This window comes from Equus asinus, chromosome 9, assembly GCF_041296235.1.
Source record: "Equus asinus isolate D_3611 breed Donkey chromosome 9, EquAss-T2T_v2, whole genome shotgun sequence".
In the NCBI taxonomy this organism is placed as follows: Eukaryota; Metazoa; Chordata; class Mammalia; order Perissodactyla; family Equidae; genus Equus; species Equus asinus.
The window spans coordinates 88,138,542-88,162,458 of NC_091798.1; the positions used below are offsets into that span (position 1 = coordinate 88,138,542).

The following is a 23,917-nucleotide window of genomic DNA, read 5'->3' on the forward strand; positions in this document are numbered from 1 at the left end:
TCACATATTGGGGCTGGCCTGGTGGCAGAGTGGTTAAGTGCGCACATTCCACTTTGGTGGCCCAGGGTTCGCCAGTTTGGATCCCAGGTGTGGACATGGCACCGCTTGGCAAGCCATGCTGTAGTAGGCGTCCCACATATAAAGTAGAGGAAGATGGGCACGGATGTTAGCTCAGGGCCAGTCTTCCTCAGCAAAAAGAGGAGGATTGGTAGCAGTTAGCTCAGGGCTAATCTTCCTCAAAAAAAAATTAAAATTAAAATTAAAAAATCACATATGGATGGGTGTATGTACCATATTTTCTACACAATTATTTACTTTTTAAAAAATAAAACACTGCAAACACACATAAACACTACCCCACCTGTATTCCTTTCCCTTTCCTCCTCCCAGAAGAAATCATTTTCCTGATGTTAGTAAATATCCTTTTTACTTCCCGTTTTTGTATTTCTACCATTTATGTCTGAATCTCCAAGCAAAACAGGTTATTGTTATAAAATTTAAATAAATGGTATCACACTCTGCATTCTTTTACAACACTGTTTTTTGGAGACTTATCCATATTGATACATGTAGCCTTAGGTCATTCATTCTAACTGCTGCATAATACTCTAATGCATGACTAGATAGTTTATTTTTCCATTCCTCTCCTCATAACTAGGTTGTTTCCAATTTTTTGGTACTATAAAGGACACAGCTATCTTCTTGACCACATAATTGATGCTAGGAACCACACTAATCCTTTATACATACTGTTTCATTTGGTCCTCACAACACTAGGAGGTAGGTATTGTCATTTCCATTTTACAGATGAAGAAACTGAGGTGCATAAAAGTTCATGACTTGTCCAAAGTGACACACTGAGTGAGGGAATCAGAAGTCCAGCTGGAGTCTCAGTGACTCCAAAACTGTGCTTTCAGACGGTCCCCTATGTGCTTGGTGAGATGATCATGGATAATTAACCTGAGTCTTAGTTTTTCTTATCTATAAAATGAAGCAATCACCATCTCTGGCAATGGTTGAAAGAATTAACACTTATAATACATATTTTTTTAAAAAAGCAGCACAGTTAGACACTGACTCCCCACCCTGCCATTTTCTTTCCATTCACTTGATCCCTCGAGCTTTAGTCCCTTGCTTCTCTCATACAGACGCACTCACATAGTAACAGATCTCGCCTCTTCAGCCTCAGCCAGCTCCCTCCCGCCCTTGGCTACTTTTCTGTCCTCAGCTCCTAGATATAGACCTCTGCTCCTTTCTACTCAACATTTCCCTTACTTTACTTTTTAACATAAAAGTTTCTTTTTCATCCCTAAAATCAATCTAATATTTTGCATAAACACCTTCACCTGGACAGCATACAGTCCAGAATGTTTTTCAAAGAAAAGACAGATGGATGATTTTCAGAGTACTGTACTATGGGCATAAAATTGCAGGTTTGCAATTTATGAAATTCAATGGTTTTTTACGACGTTACTTCAGATGTTAGATAAATGTACAGTAAGTGCAAATGATAATCAAAACACTTGTTTCCATTCAAGAGATGAGTACATTCCATCTACTTGTGCCAAGAGGAGGAAAGATATGAAATAATTGAGTCTATCTGTTATGGGTTGAATTGAGTCCCCCAAAAATACATGTTGAAGACCTAACCCCCAGTGCCTCAGAACATGAACTTACTTGGAAATAGGGTTATTATAGACGTAATTAGTTAAAATGAGGTCATACTGGAATAAGGTAGGCCCTTAATGCAGTATGACTACATCCTTATTAAAAGAACGCCATGTGAAGAGATATGCACACAGGGAGAACACCACGCGAATGTGAAGGCAAGGATAAAAGAGAGGCACCTACAAGTCAAGCAACACCAAAGATTGCCAACAAACCACCAGAAGCTAGGAGAGAGGCGTGGACCAGATTCTCCCCCACAAGCCTCAGGAACAAACAATCCTACTGACAGCTTGATCCCGGACTTACAGCCTCCGGAACTGTGAGACAAATGTATGTTGCTTAAGCAACCCAGTCTGTGGTACTTTGTTACCCCTGGCAAACTAATACACTATTTAAATCACTCATTACGGAATTCAAATTCTACAAGTATGACCTTAAGGAGCCATAGAAAAGCAGAGTGTGCCCAAATATTTCTAAGCAAATAAATTCTGACTCAGATGTGTTTAGAGTTAAGAGTCAGACCTTTTACATGATACTTAAAACTAGCTGTGCCTGAGGTGAAGACAGCCCCTTTCTATCACCCAGCCTGGCTTCCTCACTCAGGCACACGATTGCTCTGAATAACTTCTATCTACTCTAACTCCACTAGGGGTTTGACAAGAATGCAAGATGTTGCCAAACCATTGCTTCCAGTGTTAAGTACAATGTTTTCAGACTTGACCAAGCAATTATTCCATAAAAGGGTAAAAATGATTTCTCAGAACCAATTCTGAGAAACTAAAACAAGGAATCACATACAGGAAAACTGCTTCTTAGGTTCTTTTAAAATTAAGGAGTTTTTCTTAGAAAAATAAATTTCCCTTCCATACATGTGCCTTTATTTTCAAAGCCTACTTAGAACCCTAAGATTTTCAAATGGATTCATTTGTTCATAATTTCTGATCATCTATTATATTCAAAGCACTATGAGCCCGCGATGCATTCTGTATGTGTGTTGCGGGTGGAGGGGAAACAAGCTGGACAAAATTGAGAGGAGTTAACTTTCTACAGAGGGAGGAAGGAGAAAAAGGAGGATTTATCAGAGTTAGGTTAGTTATTATAAATGAAAGACATAGTTTAGTGAGAGATAGATATTAAACAAACAAATATCAATCCTGATAAGTCCTATATGGTATCAAAGAATGATACAAGGAACATAATTTAGATTAGGAGGTCAGAGAAAACCTCTCTGAAGAAGTAACACTTTAAGGTGAGTCCTAAAGGATAAGGAGTTGGCTATGTAAGGATTGAAGAGAAAGGGAAGAACATTCCAGGTAGAGAGACCAGCAATGTGAGACCATGAGATGAGAAAAAGCTTTGGGATGCTTGAGAACCAAAGGAAGGCCGAAGTGACCAGAAGACAATAAAAGCGTGAATGCAGGGAAGAGTCAGATAGAAGAGCCATGTTAAAGAATTGGTCTTTTATTTGAAGCCCAATGGGAAGCCAATGAAGAGTCTAAGGCAGGAGGGTGACCAGACTCAGTCTTTATTTTGAAAAAGACATTAGTTAGGACACTGCAGCAGTCCAAGCGACAGCTGATGGTAGTTTAGACCAGAGCGATGGCAGTCGTGATGGCAAGACATGCACAGACTCTGGACATATTTTCGAGGTAAAAAAACAGGATTTAGTATTAGACTGGATGTGGTTGTTAAAAAGGAAATGTCTAGAATGATTCCCAGGTTTCCGGCCTAACCAACTCGTTAGATGAAGGTGCTGGTTCCTAGAGTGGGGAAACCAGGAGGAAGAACACGGCTGAACATATTAAGTTTCAGATGTCTGTGATACACCTATGTGTTTATGAATCTAAGTTGAATATATAAGCCTGGAGAATAGAAGAGAGTCAGGATCAGACATACAAATTTGGGAATGACTGACATTTTGGTATTTACAGTCATGAGAATAGATATGTTCACAGGGGTCAGGTGGAGAGGGTGAGAAGAGGAGGGAAGGGGAGGGTAAGGGAAGGAAGCAGGCTGAGCTCCTAAGGTTCAGTTCTGAGCAACTCCAACATTTAAAGGATACACAGAGGATGAACACCTAGCAAAGGAAACTGAAGAAGCAGCCAGCACACTAGAAGGGAAACAAAAATTAGTACAAGTTTCCACTTCATAAAAAGGGAACAGACTGTACAAAGGTCGAGAAATAAATTACACCTCAGCTTCTGGTGAGAACTGTGAATAGTAGGGAGCAACATAATCAGATATACAGTGAAAAAAAATAATCTATGGAAGTGCAGAGTAAAAATAGAGAAAGGCAAGACCAGAGGCACGGAGATGCTTAGTTTCCATAATAAACAAAAAGCCTTTCATGAAAAGGCTTTCATCTGACTGCCTTTTATAAAAAGTGATTTTACAAAAAGGCAAGATGATATACTACTACTTCTTGCCAGAGAGTCAACGTTTTCACTGTTAATCAGAACAATTCATCCGCGAGACGGGGAGGAACTGATTTCCCAGATTTTGCTTTGTGGTTAATAATCTGCTGTGCTGTGTGTGCGTGTGCACACACACACACACACACATACAGCTGTGTTTCCAAGAAACCACTATCTCACTGAAGGAAATGCTTTGTTTCCAATCTGTATGTGCACTCAAATTGAACATTTCCTGAGGCAGAGACGTCCTAGCAGACATGCGGGTCTGGAGCTGCTGGAGAGAATGGTGACAAGTCATGAGCATATGAGTTACAGGAGAAGTCATGGCCACAGACAGGATCTTAAGTAGTGGTGAAAGTGAGAAGAGGTCCCAGAGCCAACGGTGGAAGTAGAAGAAGAGGCATCCACCAAGAAACTCCTAAGTTATTTTTGTTTAATATCTTTAAACAGAGAGTGAGTTACTGAACCTTGAATATTTCTTCTAAGATGATCAAATATGCCTTGGAAATTATTTCACTAAAACATCATTTAGAGACTCATCCCATACTTTTCAAGGTTTTCTTTTTCCCCCATCTATCAATATTTACAAGCAGAATTTGTATTTTTGGGCTTTTTGACAAGAACCAATAAAGTACACACGATGTATATAGTATAAAGACTGACAATATCAACTCAAACAAGCACAAGAAATTCAAAGATGGAGCCTCAAGAAAACGAATTCAATATAATTTAATTTTAAAAGGTCTTAGGACTAACGGCTTGCCAATGTGACATTCATAGACAAGGAGAAGACAGAACTACACTGAAGAATCTTCTTGCCTAAAATTAGCAGAACGGATAAAAAGTACAGGCCACAATACATAAAAAAGCATAACCTAAGCACAAGCCAATGTAGTTTCAGTAAAGTAAAATCCAGTCTCAATAATCTAAGTAACTTCTCTGAATCAGTCAATAAGTGTAGGGTAAAAGCCATTTATACTCTGTAAAAGTTACTAATAAAATTCTGCACCAAAGAGGCCATTTTATAGAATAAAATGTGGTGGGGGTAGAAAATCCTCTGAAACTTGAAACACTTGGTCCTGGATTTACAAACCGTGTGATTGCCCTGAGAGCTAAAATAGGCTAAAAATATAAAGAAGATCTTAAGGGATTTAAGGGAACTCATGGATGACTGACAAATAATGTGCTCTTAGAGAACTTGGGAGATCTGCCTTATCTTGCAAAATTCCCTTGTCACCAGTTATTTGTTTTATTATCTCATTGTAGAAGAAAACTAGGCCCTAAACTAATCATTGGCTGCCAATGTCAGAGACAAATTATTAGCCTAAATGAACCACTGACGTAATCAGCATGGCACTTATATTAGCGTAAAAACAACAACAATAAATATACAGTTGAACCACTGACCAATCAGCTGAAGATTTTCTCAAGGTTTGGAATAGGTTGCAAGTGCCAATAAGATTTAACTGGAATTCTTTTGAAGTGGATTTTAATGGATTAGGATGATAAAAGTTTGAAAACTATGACCTAAAATAAAAAGGGCAAACTAAAAAGATTTGTGTGTTTCTTTCCAGCTACATAAGTGTTAGGCAGGTCTAAAGTTCACACTCAGAAAGAATCAGCATTCGATGCATGACATATTTTCTCAGCCTTTCTGAGAAGGTAGGATCCCAAGAGATACAGTTTCAGCCCTTAAAAACCTACAACATGCTTTACTGAACTTATCTCAAATTAATCCTGGTTATAAAAACCAAAGTTAACAATAGAAATAAAAATTTTAATTTACATGAAAAACTCTGCTAGTGACTTTGTTTCTGCTGAATATTTTCACCAAGCAAATAAAATAGTAGGACCTGCTGTGGATGCTTAGGTAGATGTCTTTCCATCAGCCAGAATGCCACATCTCTTACATTGCTGTACACAGACTGCCTGCAGGAAGCCATCTCGTCTGCTTTTGCTCCATGAGGTATCCTAATCTCATTTGAATATTGAACCAAAGTAGATAAGCCCACTTTAAGAATTTCTTCCTTATCTAGTCAGTTTCTCCTGTCCAAAGGTCATTATGGTCAAGAAGAACGACTGGAGGGATCCACTAAAAGCCAAAGCAATTTCATAACCATCATCATCAAAACAACGTCTTAAAGTTCATTACTACCACTAACAACATCTGCTGTCCTTTATGGAAGATGACTACTAAGCACAGAGGAATATGAAGACAACACGGGGCCGCTGTGCAGGTTAAAAGAGACAATGCAAATAAAGCCCCTGGCATAGTGCTTGGCATGAAACAAAGAGCTCAAAAATGGTAGTTGGGATTCCTGTCTCACTGTACTCCTTACAGCAACCCTGGGAGGAGGGAGTTCACCATTTCAAAGGTGACACTGTGGGTGGGGGCTTAGTGGGATTGACTCATTCAGCTGACAGAGCCCACACGCAGCAGCTCTCTTCACTACCACACCATACGCTGCTCTACCCACAAGGGAAGCTGTTCAGGAAGATGGTGAAGTCCCACTCGGGCTGGGAGTCAGTGCTGGTTTTAAACCTGGACTCTACCAGCTATGAAACATTCAGCAAGTATTGAAGCTCTCTGAATTGGTTTACTCATCTCAAGGACTTACCTCAGAGGATGATTTTGAGTCTTAAATGCTGGTACACTGTCAGAGGGCAATACATAATAGCATGCATGCATTCATTCATTCAGTAAACATTTACCAGGCTCCTACTAAGTGACAGGCGCTGTTCTAGTCAGAGTCCCCAAATTTATGTACATATCAGGAATCATCTGGGGAGCTTTTAAAAATTCCAACTCCCAGGCCACACCGAAGACCAATCAAATCACAACCCCTGGGGTCTGGACACAGGCATGAGTATCTGTAAAGCCTGCCAGGTGATCCAAAGTGCAGACAAGCTCAGAAACCACCATGTTCCAGGGACCAGACTCAGCTCCTTTCCTGCAGGAGCTCCGGGTGCACTCATTCTGCTTTCCTAAACGTCTCACACTTGGCTTCTCTTTTGGATTCCCACTGTGACTGCTTTAGCTCGGGTCTCAGAGCCTCTCCAAGAACTTGCTGACTTGTCTGTCCCCCTAGCACCAACACTTTGTCGGTCCTACACACAAGCCTAGCTCTGATCCTATCCATCCCATGCTTAGGATCACCAAATTAACTTCCTCTGGCTACCAACTCCTCAGCCTAGCCTTCAGAGCCCCCTACAAAAGGCAGCACCCCATCCCTCCAGCCCCTCTCCCTCTACCCCTTATGCTACTGATGACCCCAACTAACCAAACAACTCACTTTCCCCAGACACGCCCCTTGTCTTCCAATCCACAAGCAGGCTCATTCTTACGGACAAAGAAAAGCATCCTCACAATATTACATGGTCTACTGCCAAATACAAAATAACTTCTTCCTCAATTTAAAACAGTGTTCCTATAAACCATGGTAACCTTGGTTTTAGGGAGGCTAACATACCTTTAATTTCACAATTTTATATAATTTCAGATTAAACACACAAAAAAATTCCTTTTACCTTATTTTAAGGAGTGGCTGGGTCACCCACTTCTTTAACTTCCGTCTCCCAAATGCAGTTTTAGTATGGTCTAAAACCCAAAGTAAACTTCCTTTGGTTTTCATATCAGTCTAAGAAAGTCCAGAAAACAAGTTTTATTAATTACACAATTGTGCTAGTTGTTCATGTGCCATAATTATTCCATAAACCCCAATTTTAAATGCCCATACTTAATACACATTTAAATACACATACCTAGCACAAAGTACAGCTCATAACAAGTGTTCATTCTATATTTGATGAATGACTATATACATGCACAAACACACATATATATCTATACGCACACAAGATATAAAGTATTGATATTTAGTACAAAAAAGGGATAGTTAGCATGTAGCTTTTGGTAAAGGCTATGTGTAGTTTTTAGTTAAGTAAGAATAAATTACTGAGAAGCCTCTTATGAAACATGTTTGTCCTCAGCATCTTAAAAATATAACTGTATACTTTCCTGTCTTGGGAAGGAGAGTGAAAATAATTTAATTCTCCTTTGGCCATTCAGTATATTCTGTTTCCTAAGTCTTACCATTGTAACGCTCGATGCTCTCAAGACAATACTGAACAAATGCTGGGGAAAGAAGGGAGCCTGCACTGCACTCTTGGAATTTACCCTGGAAGGGCCTCATTTTAGTCTGTTTTATTAAATCCTTATAAAGGTTTATCTATCTATGCTTTGTCACTTGAAAGTGAAGCCATAAAAAAAATTACGATTAACTAGAGATGGTAGTTAATTTTAACCAAGCTTTTATCATATTACTAAAAGTCTATTAATAGGTTTGAATCTTATTTGGAACATAAAATTGTGGTTTTCAATTGAATGGTTTTTTTTTTAACTTTTCCTTTTCCTTCAAATCAACAAGCAGGTACTTAGAGAACCCTTCCTATGTGCTCAGTAGTACGACTGGTAAGGTATAGTAAGACATGGCCCTTCCTCAGGGCACTTACATCCAAGTCTAAAAGAAAATTATAAGGAGACATAATTAGGGCATAATGCCACCTGGCAGAAACCAACTGTAAAAGTCCCGACGTAAGTTCCCCAGGTCTTAGGAATTTAAAGCAGAGCACACACAGAAGCTACAGTGGTCACGGAGGGCTCCCTGGAGTATGAGCTAAGCAGGCAGAGCTGGCCTACAAGGGCAGTCCAGATCAGCAGCTGCACCATCCCTCTGACACAGGAGCCCCAGTGACCTGACCACAGCACAGCGTCCCCTGAAGAGGACGGTGGAGGGGAATCATTCTCCAGTTACCTGGCATCCCTGGAGAAGCAGGCTCAGACCAGAGAGGGGAAGATGGGAGAGACACAAGTCTTGTTACACCTTCGCTCTCCCTGACACCCAGCCCCCTGCCCATCACCCCTTCCACTGCTTTATGGTACAGAGGCCAAAATTGAAGTGCAAAGATAGGCAGAAGATGCTAATTCTCAGCTTCTGTTTCTACAAGGGCTCACATCCCAATAATGAAAGAGATTTTAAAGGGTATTTCGATTACAGTTGATTTTTGCCTTAGGAATTTGATTTCAGAACTGATTCCACTGTAGTAGGATTTGAACAGGGAGGATGTAGCAGAAGGAAGGAAAGCTTCAAATGCCAGCATTGTGTCTGCAGGCTTTGACAGTGAGCTCTTCTTCAGCCAAGAAATGTCCTTTTATTCCTACTACTTGTTTCCTATCATGCGGATATATATACAGTCGTGTCAATTAACGACAGGGATACGTTCTGAGAAATGTGTTGTTAGGTGATGTCATCATTGTGCAAACATCATAGTGTTATACAAACCTAGATGGTATAGACTACTACACACCTAGGCTCTATGGTACTAATCTTATGGGACTATCATCATATATGCTGTTCATCACTGATAAACGTCGTTGTGTAGTGCATGAATGTACAGCTGATGAGCAAGACTTGCAGGAAAGACTCTCAACTTCTGGATAAATGGAATGACAAGATAAAAATGTTATTGAATAAAAGTAAGGCTGACTCTAGTAGACAAAGATAGCTGGGAGTAAGAAGAAACTAAGTGAAAGAAACTAGTTAGTAATAAATCCAGGAGTCAGGAGAATAAATTCAGCATTTACTTTAATTCACAGAACTAATAAATATTTTTGAAGAGCTTTAAATCATTTGAGTCAGATGGTCCAGCTTCTCCACTACTTACTCAAATGACTTGGAACTGCTTTTACTTCTATGATTTTATCTTATAATAACATTAGTTTTAAAATGTAATATCTCACATTTCCAATTGATAATAAATGAAAGCAATAATTTTAACGTCTCCATTATCTTCCTAATTCATCAAAATGCAAACAATGATGAAAGTTTGTGAAGCGAAATACTATGCATCTTACAGTCTGAGTATCACAGTAACTTGTTTTATATGCTGGATAATGAAATAAGACTGCAGACATTTCAATAAAAAGTTAAAGGTATGTAGAAAAAATATAACCAGCGGACCAAAACAATCCACTTCATATTAATTTTCAAAGATGATGTCCTTCTAAAGAAATATTTGATACAGAAATTATCAGGATGAGCATGCCATTTCAATCATTAAAAAAGCTCCACAGCTCCCACAGTAACTAGGGAAGTACCTAATGTATTTGATTCTCCAAAAATTGAGCGCTGCAGTTATCAGTTAATAAACAGATGACAGGCAGAACAGTCAGCTGAAGACAATATTGTTATTTTCACCTGCACTCCTATGAACAGATGGACACCTTATTCCAATTTTTTTTCAAAACCATTTTGAACCAATGAGTCTTTTGTTTATCTAACCTGATTCTGCAGAATTTCAAGATTCCTCAATGTTGTTCCATTAATTGTCATAAATTCCATTTCACCCGAGAACTGTTTAAAATTCCTATAAAAGAATGAAATATGAGCCATGATGTAAGTAAAGAAATTTTTAAAACTAATTTAGGCACTGAAAATATTCTGGTAACCTTAGGAGAAAAGTTAGCTCTGATAGGAAATCAAACCAAAAGGAGTAAAAAGAATATTCACCTTTTGAATATTGTCAGCTATTGATGCTGGTGCCGTTAAAAAGAATGATGCAAAAGAAGGACAGCTGCTCTCACACCAAAATAAGGACAAGGAAGGGAAGTCAATGGTACCACCATTTTTCTGTTTTTTCTTTACATTTCCAGGAATAAACCCAAACATAATCTTTTATTATTGGTGGAGCAAGTGGTAATATCTTTAGGAAAAGCTATGCAAATTAACTAGAAAAATATGTCAAGACACTTAAAAAAGTTCTCCTCCTTATTCTTTAGCATGTGATCATCTTGATAAACTCTTTAACAGCTTTTAATCAAGTTTGATCTGTACAACAAACGTTATTTACCCTGTAATTAACAACACACATTAGTGTTACTAATGTTTTATAGAGTATGAAACTGAAAAGTGGCAGAAATTATTTCTTTAAGCTCAAGGAATTTACATTTTCCTTGTGTCCTTGTAACTATCCCAAACAAGATTAAAAGTTCAATAAATTTCAAATAGACTTGAGTATTGAGTTGCCATATGATTAATAAATTTATGCACAATTCCAATTTTGTCCTTATTAGTCTTTCATGTTAAAAATATATTCATCAATGCATTACTAATACAGTAATTCAATTTCCTTTAGAAGCCATTCCTTTGACATTTCTATCAACAGCTCTTACAGACTTACTGGCTTATTTTTAAAGGCAAGAAAAATAACGCAAGTCGCTAAACCATTTGGAGAGAAAGCATGAATGCTTGCATTATAAATCTAACCACACTTATTACGGCTGTAATGGGATTTAAATACAATCCAGGTTCCCTAGCCAGTTATGGAAACAAGCTTCATCCAAGAATCTAGAGCCTAAAATCAGAGCCAGTGCTCACTGAGAGATGCCTTCACGTCTAGATGACTCCTGCATCTAAAGCTCCAGAGCCCTGAAACAGAAAGAACTTACTGCATACTCGGAATGTTGCCTAGCAACTGAATGCTGTCCTGTGGCAGTGTAATTTATCTGTGACAAGTTTGACCTAGCTTCCAAAGGAGGATAACTTATCGATGATTTTCAAAGGGAAGCAACTCCAACACTGATTGATAGAAGGTGTATGTGGCCCTTTGTCTCCTTGTAGCAGTTAATTTGCCTTGCATTACAGCAATTTATGCTCTTCTGTTACCCTCATTAATAGACTGAAGCTCCTTGAAGGGAAGGGTTATTTATGTCTTAGACCTTTTGCAGCACCTGCAGAGCCTAACAGAAGGTAGATGCTCAGCAAATGTCTGCCATCTTCCTATGGGAAAGCCAGTTTGGGTTTGTTTGTCTCCTTTGAGACACCAAGCTCAGAAACATCTGTGAAACACGCAGGGACAGTAATAAGATATAAAACATTATTTTCAAGAAGAAACAATCAGGTAGTGATTGGTTGTGTAGGTAACAGGTGTTTAACAGCTTCATGGCCAAAGATCCAAGCTGGAAGAGCCGATAGCCTGGACTATAAGTTGCAATCTAACCAACTGTCATGCGTTTAAATATAAGTCATTTAATTCTCCTGTTCCTCACAGTTAGGTTTAACCTACACAATTAATTCTTGAGTACCTTAATCAGACATGAACTCTGGGGGGATGCTTAGCTGGCTTGTGAGAAAGACCCATAATCAAGAACCATCAAAACCCCATAATCCAGTAGCCTTTCCTAAAAACATCTCAGCTAGCTGCCTTTATTTCCCATGAACGCCAGAGGTGCAAGATAAATAAGCGGCATTTAAGATGTGTAAGCTGTCCAGAAATACTGCTCAGCTGCCTTCACCCTCACAAGAAATTGTATACCCAACAGTCCATACCCCAAGGAATGGTGTCTTAGGTTTAAGATTCTGGAAGCATCCTCCACTCCACCAATTATCTGAGGGTTTTATCACCTAATTCCAACTAAAAGTGCTCCTATCATGCCTCAAGTGAACCTGTGAAGCAAGGCACTGTCAGGACATCAAGATGGAGAACTGGAATTTCATGGAGCTTACAGAAGAGTTTATGTGACTGCTCTTGTGCCTGCTTGCTAAAATGTCTACGTGTGGCAGCCTTTGGTTTGGACTCACATACGCTTGGCAGAGAGACAGGTGGAGAGGAAGCTTGGAGCCCTTACCTACATATAATCACCGGAAGTCCCAATATCTACAGTATCAAAAAGTACCCAATAACCATGAACAACCAAATAGGCTTAAGTTAGCTCACAACACCAGATCTTCAGAGAGAAAAAGTATAGGTTCTTTTCTTAATTAGTAGTATTGATGAGATGTGCATATGGTTTTTTTATTTTATTGTTTTTGCTGTTACTGAAGAAGTCATCTAAATCTCAAAGTAGATGCAGTGAGAAATAAAGAGTTTCTACAAACTGACATCTACATTGATTTTAATAAAGGAGATCAACCACTAGGCAATATTAAATCAGACTTATTCCTATGGAACACTAATTATCAAGCAACTGTAAGAAGAACTAACTACGCTTTTGGGTTTCCCACATGTTTGGCTGATAATGTATTCTGGAGTTGGGACTCTTCCTTCCAAATACAAAAGAAATTTCCTTCTGTCAGTGCCTATTTCCATTAGGAATTATATACATTTTTGAACTAAGAGTTGTTATCTGCCAGCACCCTTAGCAATTCAACGGTATACGATCACTGATCTGAAACACTCAATCCTAAATTATTTATCCTTTTGGAAGAAGCCAAATTTTATGCGCTTTGAAATCAATCTCATACAGAATGCCTGGCTAAAGTTCATGCTGTGTGAACCGGGATAGAAATCTCATAAGTAACATGGGAAAATACTTCATTAATATTTCAGACAACAAAAATACAAAGGATGCTTTCTTTTTCCTCAACTTTTATAATGGGAAGAAATGTTCTGGCTGAAAACTTGTCAGAGAAATTTAAGACTCTATATCATTCCTACACAACTTTAAAAAAAAGAAAACCAATCTTCTGATTCAGACAAAAGCAGTAAAGCTACAAATGTTATATGAAAAATCAACCCCTTACAAAGATCTTATTTAAATATTATTATTTGAAAATGGAAACAAAGAAAAAAAACTACCCCATTACATATGAACTCTATAGTGGGACACAGTTCTTTACGTGCAGTTTCCAAAGTTCATACTTTCACCATTTGCCTAAGCTTTCAGTGGTTAATTTTATTTATGACTATAAATTATTTTATAAAATTTCAGTTTTATTGTAGTTCACTTCTACTTGAGTTGTAATTAAACAAAAAAACTATCTTTGCATTCACAAATGCTGCCAATAAATACCTTAGAGAAGAAAATACTAAGAAAGGTGTATAACAGGTCCCCAAGACCACTGCCTGGTTCAGTGATTCACTGGGAGGACTCAGCACATGGTCGTACTCACAGCTATGATTGATTACAGTGAAAGGATACACAGCAAAATCAGAAAAGGGAGAAAGTACATAAGGTAAAGTCCAGAGGAAAGCAAGAGCTCAATAATTTTTTGTAGGGGGATGCCCTGTACATTTTAAGATATTTAGCAGTATCTCTGATCTCTACCCATCAGATGTCATTAGTTTTACTAATGAAAGTAAAGACTCTACGTTATCATTCTGTTTTAAGAAGTTTTCTAAGAAAAAGTATTTGCAGTTCACCTTGGGTAGATTTTCTCATTCCTTCCTAAATTTCCAAAACCTATTTGACGTTCTGACCACATCAATCTTAATAAAACTCATCTGAAATGACAAAAGCACTCATTTCCAAAAATTAAAAAAAGTTAATTCCTTTAAAACTTCATAAATTTAGGAATCAGGCTAATTGTGTCATAACAACTATCTAATATTCTTCACGTTCTATTTATTCTACTACTTTGCTCTGAAACAACTCTCAAACTCGGAACCTCAAAATTTGCCTTATCTAATAAATAATAAAACTTCACCTAATCCATCTTTAAGAACAATTCCTGAAATACTATATTTTCCTCAAACAACCTCAAATTCTATTGTAAAGGCACAGAGACCTTTAAATAAATGAACATCAAGATTTTTATGAAACATGCAGCAATTTTTGTGAAAGCATTTGTAAAACAAGGCAACTAAATTTTCCCCCAAATCCTAGCTCTTGAAGTAAGTTTAACCACACCTTATACTGCTGAATTTTTAAAGTAACACAACTGAAATTTAAATATACAAGGAGAACATTCACGTTTTCCAAAGTAATCATCTTGAGAAGCAATATTCTTTTTCCAAAATATAAGAACTATGGAATTACTCCTTTGGAATTATCCTCCCAGTTGAATCACATGCCACCTATAAAACATCATCACTCACATTTCATTTTTAATCAAAAACAATAGTACCAGTTTGATCACAATCTTTATTAATTAATCTTGGCTCCCAATGACATTTTGGCAATTTCCAAAATCAAATCCACTTACAGGATGAAGAATTCCTTCCTTCCTTCTTTTTCCTTAATCCTATATTTACTGACTGCCTACCAGGTACTTACATATGCTAAGTGATACACCATGTGCGGGCCTAACACTTGGGACCTCTTTATATCTTTTTCGTCTTTGGTTCTGTGGAAATGAGAGGAAGGCTTACCCAAAAGGCAGAATAGATACTTACTAACCCACAAGCAGGTCCAGTTCCCTGACCCCCCTCCAACACCATCACCAAACGTGAGACGAGGAAAGTTCAGCTTCATTCAATTTATCAAGTGGGGTAATTTAAAAATAAGCTATTTTAATTTTAGTACAAATAAACATTTTACGTCTTACTGTTTAGTATTATTTTTACTTTGAATTAAATATGAGGAGAACATAACAATGTTTTCAGACACAAATTCGTCTACTGCTAAACACATGAGAGCCTGATTTAAAAAAAACAAAAGTCAGTTTGCTTATCCCAATATTAATACTTCATTGCTTGGTGATGTAGGAACAAAAAACAAATCTTAAAGAGCAAGCTATTAGTCACTAATCCCACCTCACTTAGTCAGCGCCTTCCTATCATGAACAAGTCAAAGGGTAGGTAGCTTGTCATCCTTTCCTTATGGGGATCCAACACAATCAGCCATATAGGTCAATCTCTAAAGTAAGTCTCCCATTATTGGAGCTTAAAGTGGAATTCAATGAGGTACCAGGCCAGGCTGCTACACGTGTGCGTGTGTGTGTGTGTGTGTGTGTAAGACTGGCCCTGAGCTAACATCCATTGCCAATCTTCCTCTTTTTGCTGAAGAAGATTAGCCTGAGCTAACACCAGTACTGACCTTTCTGTATTTTGTATACGGGATGTCGCCACAGCATGACGTGATGAGCAGTGCACAGGTCTACACCCAGGATCCAAACCTGCCAATCTCGGGCCACCAAAGCAGTGGGCACGAACTCAACCACTACTCCACCAGGCCAGCCTCCAGGCTGCCACTTTTTCTAACAAAATGTTTCAGCCATATTAAACATATATAGATTAATATAGTACCCAGGTTAAAAAACAAACATCAATTAGAACTTCCCTGTGCCATTTTCCCCACCAACCTTTACGGTTTGCCCTTCTTCCCCACTGGAAGAAACCACTCTTCTGAACTTGTTCATCATTCCCACACATGTCTTTATACCTTCCCCATATATGCATATATTCCTGAGCAACAAACACTATTGTTTCACATGTTTCTAACTTCATATAACGGTATATACTGTGTGTTCTTCAGCGATTTGATTTTTGGCTCAAGATAATGTTAATGAAATTTTTTAAATATTGATACATGTAACTCCATTCCATTCATTTTTATTGCTGTATTTATATTGCTTGAATGTAACACATGAATCTACTCTCCTGTTGATGGACATTTAGATTGCTTTTAAACAGGACAAACCTGCTTCCAGAGAAATAACATTCTGTTCTATCCTGAATACCACACAGAAAACACACACCAAAAAAGACATTAGGAAAAGATTCCCAAGGGACCTGCCTTTCTTCCACCCTCCCCAACAACCTCAAACCAGCACCACCTCTCTGATTCCCAATTCATATTTGGCCATTTTACTGGCTAGCTCCTATCTGTCCACCCACCTCTGCAAAACACGAAGTAGCTTACTTATCCAGGATCAGTATGATGAAGGGTAATTCTTCACAGAGCCAAAGACAAGGGACTGGTGAAGGTGGAATATAGAAAGGCAAGAAAATTATCCCACCACGTTTTTTTATTCCACTGGTTTTTAAACTAGTATTTTCTTAGAATGTCAATTACCAGCTTTTAAATCTCTGAAATCTACCAAGTTAATCACTCTTTTAAAAAGCTGTCTACATTAGTAGCTGTCCTCTTTCCTCTTTATCTCCAAATTTATGGTCTATGAAATAAGAACTGAAACCAAGAAGAAGAAAGGCAGTGAAGTTTTATGAATGCTCTTTAATACCACTTAATCCCACTTCTTAATACTACTTGTCAGTTAACTGTGCTTTAGTAGAAAGCACAGTTTTGTAGTTAAAACTATAATACATTAAATAGCTATCATGAATACAAATTAACAGAATTCTTAAGGATTCTATCAATATTTTTATATCAATTAATAATTTTAGTATTCTTCAGCAACACCACACAGTTCATCCTTGTCCCCAAATACAGTATTCAACAGCAGGTAAACTTCTCTGAGTACAGTACTTACCAAATTCAATTTAAGAAATGTTTTTAATGTAACCCCACACCTTTTTTTTTTTTTTGAGAAATCACTTACTTGGGTTTGGAAAGCACCTTTTCCAAGTTAAAATCTTTGAGGTATCTTATTATGGCAGCCAAGGAGCAAATCACAGGCTTCTCCAAGTTAATGATGCCAGAGAAACTTTGAGAACCTAAAAAAGAGAACATACACCTTCATTAAAATTATTATTCACCATTATTAAAAACAAACCTTAAGTTAAATAAAATGTAGTTTATGGTTATTGAAATAATAATTCAGACAATACCTCCTAAAATTGCCCTTTGGAACAATGTAGAAGGTTATGAATACCTAGGGCACGGAAAAAAGGGCATTTTCTGATGGAGGAACGAAGCTTTTATGGAAAGCAATACACCAAGTTTTTCAAAATGTAAAATGCTCATCCCCTTTGACCCAGGAATACTCCAAAATGCTTGTCAAAAATGTGTATACAAGGAGGGGAGTTGAAACATCTCTGTAATAGTAAAACTAGAGACAACCTCACTGAACATCAACAGGGTAACAGTGAAGTATCTTTTGGTCAGTCCAGATTGCTATGCACCTACTGACAGGAACGACTTACAGCTCCCTGTACGGATAGGGAAAACCATTCACAATATATTGCTGAGTGAGGGGAAAAAGTTGTATGACCATTCTCATCGCTCAGCAGGAATATTGCAACAGCTTCCCATCTGATCTCCCCTTCACCACTGTGCCCTATAGGGTATTCCTAACAGAGCAGCCAAAGGAATCCTTTTCTTTTTAATCCTAGTTGTAAATCATTCTAGTTCTATATGGGATGCCACCACAGTGTGACTTCATGAGTGGTGTGTATGTCCGCACCCAGGATCTGAACCTGCAAACCCCGGGCCGCTGAAGTGGAGCACACAAACTTAACCACTCGGGCCCAGGGCTGGTCCCTAAAGGAATCCTTTTAAACAGGTACACCACATCATTAAAATACTCTGCTTAAAAATCCTCCAACATCCCTCAACTCACCGAGAGCAGCAGCTCAAGCCCTTACAGTGGTGTATAAGGCCCTGCACTGCCTGCCTTCACTCTCCTCTTTATCTCTGCGTTCACCTCCTAATCTTCTCCCCAGGAGTTACTCTGTTCCAGCACCCAGGCTCCTTGCTATTCCTTAAAGATCCCAGGCACTTAAGATACGCTGTCTCTGTCTGACACACTGTTCTTTCACGTGTCCATATGACTTCCCCTTAATCTTTCAATCTTTGTTCAAATCTTCATTCAAGTGAGGCCTTCCTTCACCACCCTATTTCAAAGTTCACCCTCTTCCCTGCCTTATTTTCCTCATAGCACTTATCACCCTCAAACACACTAACTTATTTTATTGTATATTTCCCCCATTAGAATGTAAACTCCAGAAGGGCAGGAATTTATGTCTGTTTTATTCCTTACTGTACACACAATGCCCATAATAGGCATTCAATAAAAATTAGTTGTAAGAATAAACCCAAGTTATATTAAACAAATACAGAATTATATATGTATGTATGTATGTGTGGATTTGTACATAAAAAATTCTTAAGGATTTGAGAGAAGAGACTTCTACTTTTTTCTTTATACACTATGTTTTGATTTTTTTTTTGCAATAGGCATTTATTACTTTTAGAAATAAAAAAAATTACAAAATATCCTCTACAAATCAGTAATACAAAATATCTTATTAATTTCAACTATAGCTTTTTATAATACCAAGTTGTAAATAAAGAGTTAACAAAATCCTTCTAGTGAGAACTTCATCTTTTAACTTTCTAGCTCTGTTCCCCAAGAAACCTCATAAAGATGAAGTGTTAATGTGTTATCTGGCAGCTTTGTATATGATAAAAATGACCTGAAATCAGTAAACTGCAACTGGATTAGGAGGAATTAGAAATATCTGATTCCGGGATTTGGCCTTCTCAGAGTACACTGACTCTTTGCACCTGACATGTCTCTTGTAGAAATTCCAGCAAGAGATATGGGTTCCTGTAGGGCATGGGGCTTCTAAGCCAGGGCAGATCCTGCACCCATCTGATGTGAATCTCCTTTCTTTGCACCTGAGCTATCTTGGGGCGGGTTGGGGGTAGGGGGGTGACCAGACAATGGGATGAGACAGAAGTGCCCAATGGTTCTGTGGGCTGCTGTAAAAACTGCTGAGGAGTACTCCCACTAAGAGGAACCTGTCGGTAAGCTAGGTTTTCTGTCCTACATCCTTCTAAGTAAATCTGACTCCAAGAGTGGCTTATGGTAGTCTTGTGACTCAGTCTCATCTTTAGTTGAGCATAAGCCGATGATCCCTTGGTGACAACGTAGACTGGCGTCGTAAGTGGGTTACACTCTCTGCCACTCAATTCAATTTGGCTAAGGCACCATGAGATTAAAAGGGATGGAGAAAGAAATGCTAACAAGACACTGATGCCTGGGAGGGAGCTGGGGGAGGCTGATCTACCTGTGGTCTAGTGGTGAAAGCTCTGCAGCTTGTGATAAGGGATAAAAATGAGCCTTAACATAAGCTGGACTGGCAGAAATGAGGGATACAACCAAATCAAACACAGGTAGCTGCCTGAGGAAATGTGAATTAGATAAATAATGATTACCTAACATATTAAGATCCCGTCACTAATGTTCTAGTATTTTAATTCTGGCAATCACTTTGGAAATGCCAGCCTTTATCAGGAAATTTATCCAAACAGTCTATAAAATTTCAAGGAAAATAATGAGCCATCTTTTAAGAGAAGCAAAAAGGAAGGTTGTTCAATAACTAACTCCTTAGACTCCAATGAATATGTCAAAAATATCCAGTTACTAAATGGTCATAACTAGAAAGAAGAAGCTGCAGTGGTATTTTTGATGAACACAAGAACAGTGCACTCTTCTCTCTACTTCTTCCAGTCATTTATTGGTAATTATTTAGTTTCCATTAAATTGAAAGCCAAACTTGCACCTTTATCCAAAGCTCAACTCAGTTACATTGAAGACATATGGCTAACGTACAAAATACTTACCTTTGACGTCAACTACATCTTTTGCATAAAACTCTGTAACCATCTGGAAAGCATGACTGTATTCAAAATACATGTTATCCATCCTTTCTACTCGAATTCTGTCATCCCGCACACTGAAAGAAAAAACAGAAAATTTCAAAGATAATTATCCATATTCTTAAACTATCTGTATACAGAACTTGGCCTGGCCAAAAAAAATAAAGACTCGTTCCTCTTCTCTCCCAAGTTGAAGAAAAAGAGAGAAAGATCTAAAGTTTTCCTGTCAAAAGACCTCATTTCATGAAACATGATTATTACTTTTACTACTGGTATTTTATATCACCTAGCACAGTGTAAGTACTTTATATATATTATTATCAAGAACTCATTGAAATTAAGGTCAATTATTTTAAGATATACAAATGGGAGAAAAATGGAAAAGCGTCATTTTAATTTAATGACATCTTTTGTTTAAACACTCAACAACAGAATACATCATCAACGAATTCTCTGAAGTGGCATTTTTGTCTGGTTGGCTTTTTGCTAAGTCCACTTCTATCATAGCCTCCAGTCAAATATAACGAATTCCCCTTACGTCAGCTCTCACTCTTTATTTAAAGTGGTTCTATAGTCTTTTTAAAATACGTGTATATATATATATATATATGTATGTCTCTCTATATATATATGATTATGTCAATACACAAAATCCTATCCTCCAGGCTGGGTAGCACACTTTCTTTTCCACTTTTTTCTTGCTTGGCTCCCCATTCGCCCTCCTTCTCCTCTCCTTTCCTTCTCTCACCTCTCCCCCAACCCATGTCAACAGCCTAGGAGGAATCCTTCCTTACTTTTTTCATGTTCATATGATCACACAAGATTATATCACACACATACACACACATTCATACACGTCATTGTTTTGTAAAAATGGGATGACTTTATACACACTTTTGGGCATCTGGTTTTCTTCACTGAGCAGTAACTCGTGGAAATCTCTCCATATAAAGGGACCTAGCTACAACTCATTCTTTTTAATGGCTGAAAAATATTTCATAGTATGTAAAAGCCATAACTTATTCAACCATTTCTTTATTACTAGATATTCACTTGGTGTCATCATGTAGTCACATGTAGCTTTAGAACATTTTTATCTAAAACGTAATCAACCACTACAGATACAGTTGTAGCCTGCACACATGCCTCCTCAGCCATTCATCTCTCTGTCTTCAGAAGTAAACACTATCTTTAATTTGGTATATACTATTACCATGTGTATTTTTACACTTTACAATATATTTTAGCATTTCACACAATATACTGTATTATCTCATGTCTTAAATTTTATGTAAGTGGTACTTTATTATATCTATCCTCCTACAACTTGCTTTTGTACTAAGTATTATATTCCTAAGATTTATACATGAGGACAGATGTACTTCTTTTTAAATTTTTAACTGCTAAGTATTCCATTATTTCTTATATTTTCTAGTAAATTTTTAAAATTTGCTTTTCAAATTTAATTCAATCACCTGAATTTATATTGGGGATGGTGTGAAGTCAGAAATACAATTTGATTTTCTACACAATTATCAATTAATGATCAAAGCACCATTTATAGAACATTCCATCTTTTCCTACAGATTTAAAGATTTTATTTTTTTCCTTTTTCTCCCCAAAGCCCTCCGGTACATAGTTGCATATTCTTCGTTGTGGGTCCTTCTAGTTGTGGCATGTGGGATGCTGCCTCAGCGTGATTTGATGAGCAGTGCCATGCCCACGCCCAGGATTCAAACCAACGAAACACTGGGCCACCTGCAGCAGAGTGCACTAACTTAACCACCTGGCCACAGGGCCAGCCCCTCCTAGATTTATAATGCTACCTCCAACGCACGTCACATTTCTACGTACGTGTGGCCCTATTTCTGGTTTCTCTATCCTTTTGGTCTACCTCTGTATCAGGACCACAGTTTCTTTTTTTTTATTATTATTATTATTCTCCCCAAAGCCCCCCAGTACATAGTTATATATTCTAGTTGTGACTGCCTCTGGTTGTGCTATATGGGACACCACCTCAGCATGGCCTGATGAACAGTGCCATGTCCACGCCCAGGATCCAAACTGGCGAAACCCTGGGCCGCCGAAGTGGAGCGTGTGAACTTAACTACTCGGCCAGCCCCAGGACCACAGTATCTTAATGTCCATGGCTTGGTATCTGTATCTGTGGCAAGGCCCTATCTTGCTTTCAGATTGTATCAGCTCTTCCTGGGCCTTTGATTTTTCTTGATAAATTTTAGGTTCATCTTGTCAAATTTCACAAAAATCCTATTGGGATTTTGACTAGGTATGCAACAAATTAATTTAGAGGAAAACGATATCTTAACAAATCGAGATATCTCATTGTTAAAGATGGTATAATATCTTTATTTATTCAGGGCTTTTATATCTAACAATAACTTTCTGTAATTTTCTCCATGTTTTACATATCTGTGGTTGTGCTCCCTCTTAGATATATTATAGATTAATACTACTGTGAAGGGAATTTTTCTTCTATTACATTTAGTAAAGGGTTATCACTGGTGTACATGAACCTATTTTTATATGTAGCAACTGTGCCGAACACCCTCCCAATTGATTTTCTTGTATTGTCTATTCATGTACTATCATCTGTAAAAAAAAAAAAAAATTTATGGTTTTCTTTCTCCTTTACAATTTCTATTCTTCATTTGTTTTTCCTCTCTCATTGTACTACTGGCACAGACCTTCAGGGCTGTATTGAACAAAGGTAATGCTAACAGACATCTTTATCTTCTCACTGACACTAATGGGGATGCTTCCAAAGTTTCAACTCTTAGGTATGATGTTTGCTGTAGGTTTTTGAAGAAATGACTTATAAGCCTAAGGTTTAGTAACTTCCCTAGTTTTTGCAAAAAATTATTTTAGTCATAAAAATTATTGAATCTCACCTAATGCTCTTTCTACGTGTATTAAAATGATCACATGGGGGCTGGCCCTGTGGCCGAGTGGTTAAGTTCACGCACTCTGCTACAGGCGGCCCAGTGTTTCGTTGGTTCGAATCCTGGGCGCGGACATGGCACTGCTCAACAAACCACGCTGAGGCAGTGTCCCACATGCCACAACGAGAAGGACCCACAATGAAGAATATGCAACTATGTACCGGGGGGCTTTGGGAAGAAAAAGGAAAAAGTAAAAAAAAATCTTTAAAAAAAAAAAAAGAAAGAAAGAAGTAAAAAATGATCACATGGTTTCTGTCACTTAATTTCTTAATATTTTACTCCTATTTTCTGATGCTGAATGGCACCTGCATTCCTGGGATATATCATCCCTGTCGTGATGTTCTGTGTTGCTTAAATAACGTTATAAACTTGATTTCTTAATGTTTTATTTTTTCTTCCAGGAAATCTTCCAGCATACCTGGCTCCAAAGGCTCTTTCTGTTCTGCTACAAGACTAGGAAGCACAAGCTGATTCAGGAAGAAACCTACAAGGGAGGATTCTCTCCCATCTGTGACACTGAAAAAAGATTTTTTCCACCTTAATCCACTGGAGAGAGAATATCAGACTAACTATTGCACATCTCTTATCAATTT

The 23,917-nt window shown here is 37.9% G+C and overlaps 1 protein-coding gene across 1 annotated transcript in view; it reads right to left on the bottom strand.

Annotated features, from left to right (window-relative positions):
* Positions 1–23,917, bottom strand: part of MSH3 (mutS homolog 3) — a 159,962-nt gene that overhangs the window by 94,585 nt on the left and 41,460 nt on the right. Inside the window, exons 9-12 of the mRNA XM_014857018.3 lie at positions 20,329–20,441; positions 17,360–17,474; positions 10,424–10,508; positions 7,611–7,720 (exon numbers count right to left, since the gene is read on the bottom strand). Of these exons, the coding sequence (XP_014712504.2) occupies positions 7,611–7,720; positions 10,424–10,508; positions 17,360–17,474; positions 20,329–20,441 (423 nt within the window). The remainder of the gene's footprint in view (positions 1–7,610; positions 7,721–10,423; positions 10,509–17,359; positions 17,475–20,328; positions 20,442–23,917) is intronic.